The following is a 14,968-nucleotide window of genomic DNA, read 5'->3' as shown; positions in this document are numbered from 1 at the left end:
CTTTTTGTTGGGGTACTGACAAATCTAGTCAGTGTTGTTGCATGAAATTGCATGAAATGAAGAGCCAGGATCCTTTTGAGAATACAGCATTAATGGTAATGAATGATAATAGCAAATACGTGCTTACAGGCAGAGTAGTTGTGTGTTTGTTCTCAGATCTTATTTCCTGGCTTTGTAAGGTTTATGTCAATTTGGAGTGATGCAGTTCAGATCTGTGTGTGTGGCGGGGGGGGGGGTGTTGACTTTTCGTTTCACAGGGGGTTTGAAAGATGCTGTCTAAGTACATTAGAAAGATGATGTGACGTAAACTGCTACTAGATATGATCAGAACTATATAAATGTAATGGTTATTCTGCAAAGCGTCCAAGGAAAGGAAAGACTAAATACGACAATCATTTTGATGTAGTATATGTAAGATAATTAATAGAGTCCCATCCAGTAAACAATTAGGATTTTTGAGGTTAAATCTTCGCACGTCTGTTAGTTTGTAACCCTGTAGTTTGTTCGCTGATGATGCAAGAAACTGAGTTTCTGTGTGAAAATCTTTGTGGAATTTATGTTAAGAAACATTATTGAATGCTTAAAGCAGCAGACTCTGCGGGGGGAGGTGAAGCCCAACAAACCATCTTAATATCTTGCCGTGCATGTTTGTGTTTATCATTTTGCTTTAGTAATGGAAATACCAAAAGCAGTGAGCTAATTCCTATCTGTAGATGGCAGTTCAGAGCATTAAAACTGTGGAAATTATTAAAGACCAAAGAAAGAGGCAGTCAACAGTTTGTCAAGGGCTTTTTCTGTTTTCTTTTATGGTATAGTCTGATGGGTATAGTCTGATAGTTTTGCATGTCAAGCCCAAACTGTGAATTGGCAGAAATGAAATCTAGTCAGATTTTACATTTAACTGGGGTTAAGAGGCTGGGACATGTAATGTAAATCTAATATTGCATCCAGGCTGTGAACATGCTCTCTTCTTACTTCATGTTCCTGAATGTCCCCCTTCTTTCCCATAACATGGTGCAGAATTATACCTACATCAGTTTTAATGCCAACTGTAGAGAGCTTCAAATCAGTTTGAACCAGGTGTCCAAACACCTGGTTAAAACTAACTGTGATCAGCATAAAATTAATGCCTGGACCATGAGAAATCTGGACCATGAGAAATTCACTGGACCATAAGAAATCTGGAAAAGAGGAGCTCATGGGAGAAGAGAGGGAACACACATGAAAATGTCTTCTATTGAATCAGTTCATTGATTCATCACTGTCAATATTGGTTCTGGTGGGTTTTTCGGGCTGTGTGATCCACCAGACCACGGTCACACAACCCGAAAAACCCACCAGAACCAGTTGAATCTGGCCGTGAAAGCCTTCAACAATACACTGTCAACATTGGCTACTCAGACTGGCTGCAGCTCTCCAGGATCTTGGGGAGAAGTTTTTCACATCACCTACTACCTGAGATTGAACCCAGGACTTTGTGCATGCCAAACAGATGTTTTACCTGTGATTCATGGCCCCACCAGCATGTCAGTCCTGTTCACTTCCTGATTCTCTTAACCATGGTTAATCGATAGGGAATCTTATACTTGCATCAAACCAAAGAGAAAGCCGAACTGATAACTGATTTTGATCCTGCTATGGCTGATTTAAACCCTCTCTTCTGTTTGGATCTCAAGATTTGATGCATTAGTACATGTTGTAGTCCTGAGAATGTTCACTTCTGAATGCTAAAGTTTATTTAGCCAAATGTTTGAAAAGAAAGTGGAAATGGACAAGGAGCAAGGAATATCCAGTACTATTCTTTATTTCATGTAAGATCAAGCTTTTTCTTTTAATTGAGTGTGGTTTGCTGTTGAAAGAAAAATGAAAGTTGGCATTCAGACACGTAATGTCAATCTGTTATTGCATCCAGGATAACTGAATTGGTTGGATACCATCCCGAGGAGCTGCTGGGCCGTTCTGCTTATGAGTTCTATCATGCATTGGATTCTGAGCATATGACCAAAAGTCATCAGAACTGTAAGTTACAGGGTAAAGCTGCATTTATTGGACAGGAACATGACCTGAGCACTTATCTAGAGGGCAGTGTGAATAATTGATCTTGATCAAGACCACTTTACACAAAGAAGGTGTGGAGGTAAGCTGCGTTGTCATGGGAAGTAACATAGGCTGGCCCAGCCACAAAGATTGTCTCCTAAACCACTGCAATACCTTCCTAGTGGTGCTGAGGGATACTTATGGCAGAGGACAATCAATGTGCTGCACATTCATAACTCGATGTACGGGTCAGCCACAGTCACAACCATGCAGCTGCAGTTTCAAATGTCTCCATATAACCTCTTTATGTGAAATGAGATTTAAGAAGCCAAACACTTTCATCTAGTTGCTGAGAGCCAGTATTGTGTAAGCGTGGGGGACTTTAATCTGGAGAACCAGGTTTGATTCCCCGCTCTTCCACGTGAAGCCTTCTGGGTGACCCTGGGCCAGTCTCAGTTCTCTCAGGACTCTTTCAACCCCACCTACTTCACAAGGTGTCTGCTGTGGGGAGGGGAAAGGAAAGTGATTATAAGCCACTTTGAGACTCCTGAAAGGCAGAGAAAAGTAGGGTATAAAAACCAACCCTCCTTCTTTTACTGAAGGAATTGTTAAAAACCCTTTTTTTAAAAAAAATCCTATTTTGGTCACCATCAGTGAATAAGAAATTATCATTGTTGGGTATTCCAAAAGGCTATATCTATATTTCCCAGTAGTTTTGGTTTGCAGCCTTAATTCTTATTGCCAGCTCATTGTGTCCACATTCTTCCTTTCCTTCCTCTTTCTGCCATTTTTCTCATTGTCTGTTTTAGGTAGTAAGTTGCCTTGGGGGATGAGACCTGTCTATTTTTGCTTGCATAAATCTGCTAGGAGCCATTTGCCCTGCTGGTCTTGTTTCAGTAATAGTAAATATGGATTATTAATGTGATTTAATTTAGTGCAACAACAGATCTGTGAATCTGTTTAAAATTATTTTTAAAGTTCACGTACAATGATTTCAAGCTCAAACATAGTAGTATGGGAGAATTTCAAACAGACACTGGGATATTTTTATTCCTGCTTCTCCCTTCCCTCTGCCTGCCCTTTCAGTTCCTTTTCTATTGTTTGTCACTGTAACATGGTGCACATTGTCTAAAAATAGTGTAATTGTTTTATGGTTATGTGTTGTCACTCTGTAGAATGCCTTGATGAAAGGGAGCGCTCCTTCCTATTCAGTGCAATTATTTCTTCTGCAATTATTTCATCTGAAGTTAAGCTAAGTGGAGGGGGGGGATAACACCCAAGTGTTAAATTGGAAGTAAAAATATCCATCTGGCGTATATTTGAGAAAATTGGGCAGCATTTTGAGGGAAAGGGATTCTAAATTAATTTTCTAATGCTCATTTGTTTTAATATATCTCTTGTCAAATAGTAAAAAAAATCCATGTGTAAGTCTGGCTGTATTCACGTGAGCAAAAGCAGAGAATGTGAGGGAGTCCTCTTGGGATTATTGTGAAATGCAGGATTTCTTTACTGTTTACAAACTGTGCACTTTTTGCTACAGCAAGTTATTGAGCCTCCCCAATTGGACTAGCATAGCCATTTGTGAGTATTCACTTTTACTTCTGACAATTGTTGCAGTGTGTATTCTTGGTAGCTCATTTTCCAAGTAACTCCCAACATCTCTTAAGCCAGACTTCATGACTGACCCTCGAGCAGGAAGGAGGTCTTCTTCACTTTCTCACCCCAGCTTCTCCAGTCTGTGATATATGAGAAAGCAAGAGAGAGCTTATGTTTGTAAAGCTTGTCTCAAGTTCAAATAGCACATACTGCCCCCCCCCCCCCCGATCCCCATCAAATCAGTCCTCTGAAAGAATCCCAGGAAAACACGTGGCAGGAAAACCCAATGCAGGAATAGTTATTAGCGCTCCCAAAAGCATTTTTCAAGCCAGATATTATTTACAGCAAATTTGATGGGCAGATTTGAAGCTGTCTTTGATTCCTATCATTGTCCTAAGAATTGTGGTAGGAATGACTCACTAATAGAGGAAGCATTTGAATGGGCCTTTGGAGACATCCTCTCTGAAGACATCCATTCTTTCCCCACCAAACCCCTCCTACTACATATACTTACTATTTTGAAGGCAATGAAATCCAAGAATCTTTGTTATACACTAACTTAAAAAACAGGTTTATGATCTTCAATGATGTAAGCCAGAGCCACCTAGACCATACTGTTTCGCCACCATTCATATCCTTTGTCCTACCATTCATGATGTCAGAGAACCTCAGAGAACCTCAGAGAACCTCAACACTATAGAAAGGATAAGCACATTTTTTCCCCTGACGAGAACATTAATATATTAAAAGCAATCTGTTGTTATATTTATCATTTACAGCTTTAAGAAAATAAAAATGATGCGATATTGCTGGGAATAAATTTTATTGTGATGCTTTAAATGGGTAATTCCCAGCAAGTAAGTAGGGTTGACAGGAAGCAGCGCATCAAACCACTCAATAGTAGGGAGAATGGAGCCTTAGGAAAATAAATGTAAGTATGTGCCAAAATAAATTGAATTCAGTATTTACATTATCATTAATTTTTATAAAAGTAAGCAATTGTACAAGTGGATATACACCTGTCTTTACATAATCCTGTTTGTAGGATTCAGGTTTTATTACTGCTATATAGTCAATGTACAAAGTTACAAAGTTGCATAAAACCTAGAATGGAATGGAGAAGATATGACTTCATATTTGTTTTTGCCAGAATGGAGGAGGCGAGGATGTAGAGGCCATAGTAGATGGTAGAAGGAAAGTATCTGCAATTACCCGTTAGGGAAGGAGGAACCTCCTCCTATGAGCCCATCCACCCAGAAAGATAATTTGAAAGACATTTCTATGGGTACCACTTGTATGTAATCAGTGACTTTTCAGTGGTGGCACCACTTAAACTACAGAAATTCCTCTGCAAAGGGGCCAGCCATGATTTTCATTACAGAGGATTTTCATTAGTTGGTTCTGGTGCGTTTTCCAGGCTGTGTGGCCGTGGTCTGGTGGATTTTCATTAGTCTTTGCTGTTTTAGAAATCAAGGATATGTTGCTTCCTTCTGTCTGTCGTGATCTCCTTGTGATTTGGTAACATCTTGTATTGGATTTTTCTTTTGTCAGCTGCCGAGATTTTCCCCAATAAGTTTATGATCACTATCCCTGGGAAACCAAGCACGAGAGAAAGGGGCTTCCCCAATGCTTGTACAATGCATCCATGAAGGAGCATAAAAATACAAACCATAAAACAATCAAAATGCAAATACTAAATTAAATACACAAAACCCATTAAGATTATAATTTCTTGACATCATTTCCATCAGCTCTAAAAAAATGTAAGGTAATCACTTACAGCTGGGTTTTTGTAAGTTAAAGAAGAATCCACAATGAAAGTCAAGAATGACAATGAACATGCCTAAAATGTCTTTAAAAAGAAAAGGTCCTGCTACCAAGCTGCAGCTTGCTGCTATTTTTTAAATACTGCAAGATTATTTTCAGATGCAGTAATCATGTTAGAAGCATAGAGTTGGAAGAGACCGCAAGGGCCATCAACCCCGTCATGTTAAGGTGGAATAATCTCAGCATTGTCTATGTTCTTGGCTTCATATAAAATTATATACAGTCTGAGGGACTTTAATTGGTAGTCATCAAATGCAAGAATAGGATTTAATTAATGCAGACTTGGCATGCACTGTTCCTTACAACCTATGGAGGGTGAGTGATAGAGAAGGAGAGAGATGAAGTCTTTGTCATTACATAATGTTTCCTGATGAAGTACATCAAAATTATACTAGGCACTTAATTATATTCTATAATTAATATACTGTAATAATTTTGGATCTGTTCCTGTACCCACTGAATTTTGCCATTCCAGGCCATTGGAAATCCTTAGTAACCTTTTATCAGTACGCCGTATTGCAGCTTCAGACAGTTTAAATTGTTAGCATTTGTAGGGGAGGCACTGAGAACTAAGAGCTAAAGAATGGAATTAAATGCTTGATATACATTTTAGGAGGCCCTGACCTGAATGGCCCAGGCTAGCCTGATCTCGTCAGATCTCAGAAGCCAAGCTGGGTCAGCCCTGGTAAGTACTTGGAGAGGAAACCATCAAGGAATACCAGGGTTGCTGTGCAGAGGAAGGCAATGGCAAACCACATCTGTTAGTATCTTGCCTTAAGAATCCTACTGAGTTGCCAAAAGTCAGCTGCTACTGGATGGCACTTTACACACACATCTTAGGAATTTTTTAAAAAGGTGAACATTATGACATCGAAGCTAGCAGAGTTCCTCTTCCCATGTGCATGCATGGCCTTTCAGAGAAGCACAGCAGAAGAAGGTCTACTATTTGCAGACCAGTAAAGGTTAAAGAACAGAAATTGCCTATAAGCTCATGAGCCATCTGACAAGATGGCAATAAGGGAAATAAAACCTCAGGAAACCTCCCATTCCATCAATGTGTACCATAAATACATGGTCCCACTGTACACACCACTGTATGTCACCTGGAGAGTCAATCTAGGGCAAAAAAACTGGGTTATAAATGGTCAAAAGGGTAGCAGCCCATCTTATCTAGCTTTTTGTTCCCAATAGTGTTCAATGAGATGCCTCTGTAACAAGGGTTAGGTTCTGTGTTTAGCTGTTATAGCCAATTGCCATGCCTTCCATGAAGTTGTCTGATTTGTATTAAAAGCTGTTTAAGCTAATATCACCCCATTTTGTGGTGAGGAATTCCATTAGGTACCGTATATACTCATGTATAAGCCGACTTTTCCAGCACATTTTTAATGCTGAAAAAGCCCCCCTCGGCTTATATTCGGGTCGGCTTATACTCGAGTATATACGGTATTTATATACAACTGTATGTGCCCTAGTCTGTGCTGATAACCTCACACCAGCTATAGCTGAAGCTCTGTTTGTGTAACCCAGGGTCCACTGGGGGAGCTAAAGAGCTCAGATTTTCCATATAAGGAAGAAAAGGCTCCATTTCCTCAAAATTGTTAAGAGGCCTGTAGCTACAGCCAGTCAACTTCACAGAGTTCAGTTGTTGTGAACTGTATTTGCATGTTTTTATGTAGCATAAAAGAAATCTTGAAGGCTTGACAATAAGGAGAGAGGGCTCAGCAAAGAACAGCAAAGCTGCAAGTCCATCAACAGTGCCACAGGACACAGCTAGAGAGAACTGTGAAGGACTGAGACTCTGCTAGTCTGTTTTGCATAGCAGACCAGAACTATTATATGTTGATTATTGTTTCTGTATTGGTTTGCCATATTTCATTGTTATACTGCACACTATTGTTTATGAAACAGAAAACAGATTTAAAGTTTATTTTGTTGTAAGTGTGGTGAATGTTAAGGGTAACAAGGTGGGATCATACTGTCAAAGACTTGAACTCCTTTTCCATTTCTGATAATATCCCTCTAAGTTCCATTTGAACATACAGATGAGGAGGAGGAATCCAGTTTTGAAGGATTTTAACTCTTGTGTTTTAGCTTGGTTGCTGATTGAGCTAAGGTTTTTGTACTTTTAAAGTTATTGTTGAGACCATATTGTTTTTGTTGACCCTCTTTTCCACTTACAGAGCTAGTTTACTGTTTTTCTTTGAAATAAATATTCAAAAACATTTAACCTATTGATGCCTCAATTAATGTAATTTTATTGGTATCTATTTTTATTTTTGAAATTTACCAGTAGCTGCTGCATTTCCCACCCTCGACTTATATGCAAGTCAATAAGTTTTCCCAGTTTTTTGTGGCAAAATTAGGTGCCTGAGCTTATATTCGGGTTGGCTTATACTCGAGTATATACGGGGTAATTATGTAGCATAAAAGAAATCCTTCTGAAAGTCTTGAATCTATTTTCAGTAGACTGAATTGGGTAACCCTAAGTTCTTCTGTCATGGGCTAGGGTGGTATAGGTTATCTGCAGCATGTTGTGCCTCCAGTCTGTACAACAGAAGCCTTTTCCCATTGGACATCCATTAACCCTTCCTACCTATAAGACTTTAAAGGAAGGGTTACAACCACTGTCTGCTGTAATAGAACATAATGTGATTTGCTGTTTTTTAAAAAAGATGAAAGCATTGGAAAGCTGTTTTTGGTAATGTAACAGGCAACTCTCATTAGGACTATTTATTGACAAGATGATTATTGGAAAGCCAATTTAATAATGTTTCACAGATGCAGCAAAACCCATTTGCCAGAATGATCTTCAGACAAAACCTTTTGATTTTTCTCCCACACACAAGTAATCTGGTAATGAAAAGGCAATCTTCCCAAGCAAATTAGGAACAAGATGATTTTTAATGCAAAACTTCAGCGACTGATAAAAAAGAGGTGAAGGGCCAAAGGTAAACACTTAACAAGCGCCCATATACAAGACTTAGATTGTTTCTTCATCCTAAAACTCCCACTCAGTCCTATTGTTTTTCTCACAGTCATAGAGTCCCTCTTCAGAGCCACTGTTTCCATATCGTTGTACCATTCCAAATGTGATGCTTCCTGTATAGTAATAGTAGAAGAAGAGTTGGTTTTCACACCCTTTTTTCACTACCTTTAAGGAGTCCTAAAGTGGTTTACAATCAACTTCCCTTCCCCACAACGGACACCTTGTGAGGTAGGCTGAGAGAGTTCTGAGAGAACTGTGACTGGCCCAAGGTTATCCAGCAGGCTTCACGTGGAGGAGTGAGGAATCAAACTCAGTTCTCCAAATTAGAGTCTGCCGCTCTTAATCCCTACACTTCACTAGCTCTGCAAATCATGATGCAGTCCATGGCTTGCAGAGTGCAAATGATCCCAAAAGGGTTTGGAGGCCAGGGTTGCAATTTAGCCCAAATCTATGCAACAAGACACAAACAGAACCTTTTGTTTTCTGGAAAATGCTGGCACTTTCACCAGGGAATGATGCTACTTGTATTATCATACATACATACTGTATTTTACTGAAAGGTTTTCTGAAATCACTGCTGTGTGTTCTTTTCCCCCAAAGTGTGTGCCAAAGGTCAAGTGATCACTGGACAGTACCGCATGCTTGCCAAACATGGTGGCTATGTGTGGCTGGAGACCCAAGGAACAGTCATCTACAACACACGCAACTTGCAGCCTCAGTGCATCATCTGTGTCAACTATGTTCTGAGGTAGGAAAACTGGAGAGAATTTGGGCTGCATGTTGTGCTTGCTGATGGTAATTCAGCAACCTTGCTGAATTCCATTTTCTTGCCATCCAGTTTACTTTGGAAGCGAGGAGTGTCTTTTCTTCAATATGTTGAATGACAGGTCTCCTTAAGGAAACAAGACATGTACTTTATCTTCCTCCATATGTACCTAAGAGCAAGCCCCTGAGACAGCTAGTTCTTGATCTCAGACCGGGGTTGTACACTGGCAAACCAATGGAAAGGAGACCCTTTGGCTGGTTTTCTAAATAGCAGTTATTGTGAAGTTCAGCTTTTCCAAAGGAGAATATTCCATTTAGGCTCTTAAAATAGCAGCTGCCACGGGTGGGCATACAGGTCATCCATGTACTACATGAGATACACATATACACAGAATATAGGCTCAGATAATGTTAGGAGAGGTCAGAGAGGACCCGAAGCCTTTCCTACCTACTACTTGTGCTTTCCTAGGAAGCTGATTTTGAAACCAAAAACATACATCAATTTATGGTGTTGAGAGAAAGTAGTACAGAGAGCACACAAACATGAAGGTTATGGAACTCAGTGCAGAAACGCAAAGCTACTTACATAGGGTTTTCTAGTGGAGTCTAAACAATGGCAAAACTGGGAACTGCTGTATTTTAATAGCATGTCATTATATAGATCCATTAGCTCCTTGGGAAGGGATTGTGGCTCAATGGTAGAGCATCTGCTTGGCATGCAGAAGGTCCCAGGTTCAATCCCTGGCAACTACAGTCAAAAGGATCTGGTAGTATGTGATGTGAAAGACATCTATCTGAGACACTAGAGAGCTACTGCTTGTCTCAGTAGGCAGTTCTGGTCTTGATGGACCACTGGTCTGATTCAGTATAAGGTACGCTTCATGTTTATCCCTTTCCTTTGGGTCTTTCAGAGAATGTGCTTGTGAGAAGAAGTGGAAGCACAGCAGAAATTGCTGTCCTGGCATTGCTGCCTAGAATTTCCAAACAGGCCAGTGAAGGAAGAAGGTTGGAAGACAATCCACCTCTAGCTAAAACAGAAATTTCACACGTGGGGATTTGTTAGAGCTTGTCAGTTCCTCATCACAGAAGGAAATAAACTTCGCTTTCTCTGACTTCCAGGCCATGTGGCCATTCACCAGCTAGTAAAACAGTATGGTAGAATTAGAGATCTCATTCTCTGTTACCCTAGATAAGCCTGTTAGTTCAGTGTGATTCTTTCCTTGTGATTTTACATTTTCACTCCATTGATCCAGTCTGTAATGAGATGGTTGCAGTGCAGAGGCGTAGCTAGGGGAAATGGAGCCTGGTGCAAAATCGGAGTTTTGCGCCCCCCCCCCCCCATGTTCGTTTGTGTTTTTTGTATTTTTTTGTGTTTTTTTCCGTTTTTGGCCTGCAGGGGACGTAGTTTGGCCTGCAGGGGGCACAGCATCAAATTTCAGGGTATCTTTAGGAGACTCTCCTGATGATACCTCCCAGGTTTGATAAAGTTTGGTTAAGGGGGTCCAAAGTTATGGACCCTCAAAAGGGTAGCCCCATCTACTATTAGCTCCCATTGGAAACCATGGGGGATGGGGCACCTTCTTTGGGGGTCCATAACTTCAGACCCCCTGAACCAAACTTCACCAAACTTGGCTGGTATCAACAGGAGCGTCGCTGGACGATATCCTGAAATTTTGGTGCCACTATACTAAAAACTGCACCCCCTGCCAGTCGACAAAGTAAAACCATTAAAAATATCAAAAATACATTTTTGCTGCCCCCCCCCGGCATGCACTTGGTGCAACGCGCACCCCCCTGTCCTGTGGTAGCTACGCCACTGATACAGTCTGCTTACTGTTTATTCCAATCTTTCTGTCACATCCAAAGTCAGGTGGTAGTTTGTTTAATGTCTATATATATATGAATATCTCTCCTTTTAGATGTTTGTTAACATTATCCTACAAAGTGCAAAAATTTCTAAAATGCCTAATTTTTTTGTCTTGTTAGTGAAATTGAAGACAATGATATCGTGTTCTCCATGGATCAGACAGAATCACTGTTTAAGCCTCGCATGATGGCAATGAATCCAAGCATGTTTGACAGTGGCGACTCAGGAGTGGATAAGAGTGATTTCTTGTTCACCAAGCTGAAAGAAGAACCAGAGGAACTGGCCCAGTTGGCACCAACACCAGGCGATGCTATCATATCTCTTGACTTTGGTTAGTCATGTTTTAGCCCACTGTGGGGTTGGAGAAGTGAGACATCTTTTAAAATTTGCTCAATGCATAGTCTGCCAGAATGCTATTGGTTAGAAATCCCAGAAATGGGTAAACAAAGAGGACGTTCCAGCCAATGTTATTGCATCAAAATAGTTCTTGCTTAACTAATACAGAGAGAGGCTTGGCAATCAGAGTCATTTGTTGTCTTCGCCGTTCAGTTTGCCTCACAGTGACCAATTTATGAACATCCAAACAGAATCCAAGATATGTACCAAAGTTTGAACAAGTTTTGCACTAATTCAGGTTAGCACCACATGAACATAAATTGTATATTCATTGCTAATGAGAGATTGTGGTTTTTCAAAACTAACATATTGAACACCTCCCCCGCCCAATCTGCACACTAATAAGTGATGTCTAAATTTCTTATGCAATAAAGTTATCATTGAACTACACAATCAGATTTAAAGAGCTGAAGTTCACAACTGTAGCATGGAGCCAATCAAATCAGATAAGATGCAGGGAACACCCCTGACTGAAAAAGAGGAAAGGAAGCCATCACTTACATTGCCCCAGGTATCCCTGGGTGGTGGTAGCAGCATTCCCAGTGGCAGCAGACATCTACCAGGGATCATAAACATAAAATGGGCTTGCAAAGTTATCACTTTAGAGCTGCATATGACAAGTGGGACAGAGTTATGGCTTAACACTTGTTTGTGCTAAACAAAGTATTAGCTGTAGTCTTCCATATGACACAAGGGCTCCTCCACTTACCAATTTTCTCTGTGGGTATGTGCTTTCTTGTGACCTGATGGGGACAATGGGACCAAAAGACTCATAAGGATGGGATGACCTTGTTTATGTAAATTTCAGGGACCCAAAAGTTTGAGGAAATTTCTACCTACAACAAAGCTGTGATGACTCCAAACAAGCAGTGGCCTCCAGAAGCCAAGAGCCAGGCTCCCCCAGCTGAAAAGCTGAACGTGCCATCATTTACACTGCCCCAGATGGCCCCCGGCAGCAGCACTCCCAGCGCAAGCAGCAACAGCAGCTGTTCCACTGTAAGAAAGAAACCCCCTTTGAGATTAATTTCAACTTTTCAGTTCTACAACTCTGGGCTGCAGTGAAAATGCCTGCTGTGGTGGATTCTGCATGGGCCAAAAACAGCAGTGTGAAAAAAGTGGGAAAACGGTGTAAACCCTTTTACACCGTTTTCACACTGCTGTTTTGGGTCCATGCGGAATCTGCCATTATGAGTCAGGCCATGTACACCTTCATGAGTGCTTACATGATACAATAAGCCCTTTTGTGTTTTTCAAGTGGCTCCAGCAAAAAACAAGAAGTTGGGAGGGTTGGAATTCGTTTGACATCTGCAGGAAGTTGACACTGATGGTGTTGATTTGGGATGGTGTTTTGACCCGGGCATCTGAAGGCTTTCTAGTATTGTCACTGGAGGGCCAAAGAGATCATTAATTAACCTGCCAGGGCATAGCTGCATACTATTAGACCAGGGCTCCCCAGTGTGATGCCCATGGATGCCATGGTACCTGCTGGCACCTTTTCTGGTCCTCACCAAGTGTTTTTAAGAATTGGGTGGAGCCAGGCAAGGCTTCTCATTGATTACTGGAGATTTGATTGGTTGTGCACATTTCTAAAAAATGTTGCTTTGACAGCAGCTGCCACCACAGCACAAGAATCTGCACTGTGTTGCTGAAGGTAAGCTGTGGCAATCATTTTGTGACTGTCTGTGCCTCCTTACAGCAGCCATTTTGTTGCTGTGTCCACCAAGCCACATCAGAATTCCAAATGAGCCCACAGGCTCAAAAAGGTTGGAGACCCCTTTGTTAGGCCAGTGAAGCTAATTTAAGATATTAATGGCAATGTATCTGGTGAGATTTCCTTCCCTGTTCACGCAAAAGGGACTCCCATTGTGTCATCAAAGCTGATAGAAGATTAAGCGGGTTAACTGAACGGTGCTTTTAAAAAATATTACCAGAAAAATTTTAGTTGAAGGGGGAAGTGCATGAGAACAGTATCAGTTGTCTCATGGCATACATACATTTTAACAATGAGGGGCTTTCATTCTAGATATTATCCTTGCATTGTATGTATAGTTGTACCCTATAAATTGCCATCCCCTGTATTCCAACTGGTGGGTAAACTTGTGTATAATCTGATGCTGCTATGCCACCATGTCTACCCTCGTGATACAAACTGGATTACCATTTTGCCATCTATTTTTGTATTCTATTTATTGTTTTTAACTGGTTTTATGTTTGTAATTGGGTTTTATGCTATTGAATTTTTATATTTTTATATTTTTGGTTAAAAAGTGAAGGGAGAGTTATACACCCTTCGGGGTGGTATGAGAAATCCAATTAATAAATAAAATAAATAATCCCTAATACAGGTTAGTGTGCTGGACCCAGAGTAAATTTTCCACTCATGCAAAGCACTTCTGTCCTTTCCTACTGCAGCTCAAAATTTTCCCCAAAACTCTTTTTCTGGGGAACAGGGACCCACCAGAAAACCATGAAAAGCAAATCAGGGGTCTGCAACAGAAAGAGGGAAGTGGTAGGAGTTGCCCTTCCTACCCTACCTTCCTATCCCTTCACTTTGTGACCAAATAAATTCCCTTTGTTTGCAACTGTCGGGCATATTTCACCCCAATATCTGTATCATCAAGTACAGTCCTTGTCTCTTTTGGAGCAAGAGATGAACATGACTTCTTTTCTAACAACTGAAAGTATAATTCTCTGCATTTAACTGGTGCAACTCCAAAGCAGTCGATATCCATACAGCCGCAAGAAAAGAAAAAATGAACCAAGCCAGTCATTTAACATGGCTGTGCTGTTGCTTTACCAGCTGAGATCCAGCCCCCAGCATCACTTATTCTAGGACTCAAGATATGCATGTCAGGAGCCCATGACCTTGCAAAAGATAGTTGACTTAGTTTGGGGTGGGTACACATGAATGGCTTTTTTCAAAACACTGAAGATGGTTTTAAAGAGGGGTCATTGCTCAAGGATGTGTAAACTGACCATCTCATTTTTTTGCCCCTGGGAAACAGGAGTGTGTGTGGGGAGGGAGGTAGTGATTCCTAGATCAGTTTCATCAGAAATAACAATAGGACAAGAGAAGTAAGTGTGCACATTAGGGAAATTTATATGTGGATTGTTATCCATTGTGTGAATCAGCCATTAAATGCTATCACTAAAAACTTTGGTTTAAATGTGAATATACTAAAGTCTAAAAGGTTTCTCAAGAGGAAACTTGATATAAAAGATTGTCTCTAGAAGTAATAATCAAAAGGCAAGCAAGTATTATTTTTTTAATGAAGCCATGTTATTGAATCTATTACTAGAATTTTCTTCCTTGAAAATGAAACAGTACACTGCTGCAATTGCTGCTTCTGATAAAGCAGTGGGCTTTTTGCATTCTCTTTCTTGTCATCACCAAGTTCCTGTTTGGTTTGCGTTTTTTAAACGTCAATATTTCATCTGATTTTATCAAGAGTAAAAAGCTGCTGCTTAAATCAGCAGGGAAATAAGCTAGATTT

General features: G+C 40.4%; 1 protein-coding gene and 1 non-coding gene across 3 annotated transcripts in view; both read left to right on the top strand.

Moving 5' to 3' along the window:
* Positions 1–14,968, top strand: part of EPAS1 (endothelial PAS domain protein 1) — a 134,228-nt gene that overhangs the window by 102,111 nt on the left and 17,149 nt on the right. For both annotated transcript variants that reach the window (XM_048482720.1, XM_048482713.1), the window contains exons 7-10: positions 1,913–2,019; positions 9,047–9,194; positions 11,198–11,409; positions 12,283–12,470. In XM_048482720.1, the coding sequence (XP_048338677.1) occupies positions 1,913–2,019; positions 9,047–9,194; positions 11,198–11,409; positions 12,283–12,470 (655 nt within the window). The remainder of the gene's footprint in view (positions 1–1,912; positions 2,020–9,046; positions 9,195–11,197; positions 11,410–12,282; positions 12,471–14,968) is intronic.
* TRNAA-GGC lies at positions 9,893–9,964 on the top strand. The gene has a single exon. It is a non-coding gene; the product is annotated as a tRNA-Ala (tRNA).

This window comes from Sphaerodactylus townsendi, linkage group LG01 (assembly GCF_021028975.2).
Source record: "Sphaerodactylus townsendi isolate TG3544 linkage group LG01, MPM_Stown_v2.3, whole genome shotgun sequence".
In the NCBI taxonomy this organism is placed as follows: Eukaryota; Metazoa; Chordata; class Lepidosauria; order Squamata; family Sphaerodactylidae; genus Sphaerodactylus; species Sphaerodactylus townsendi.
The sequence above is the reverse complement of the archived record's forward strand: the minus strand, read 5'-3'. Positions and strand labels throughout refer to the sequence as shown.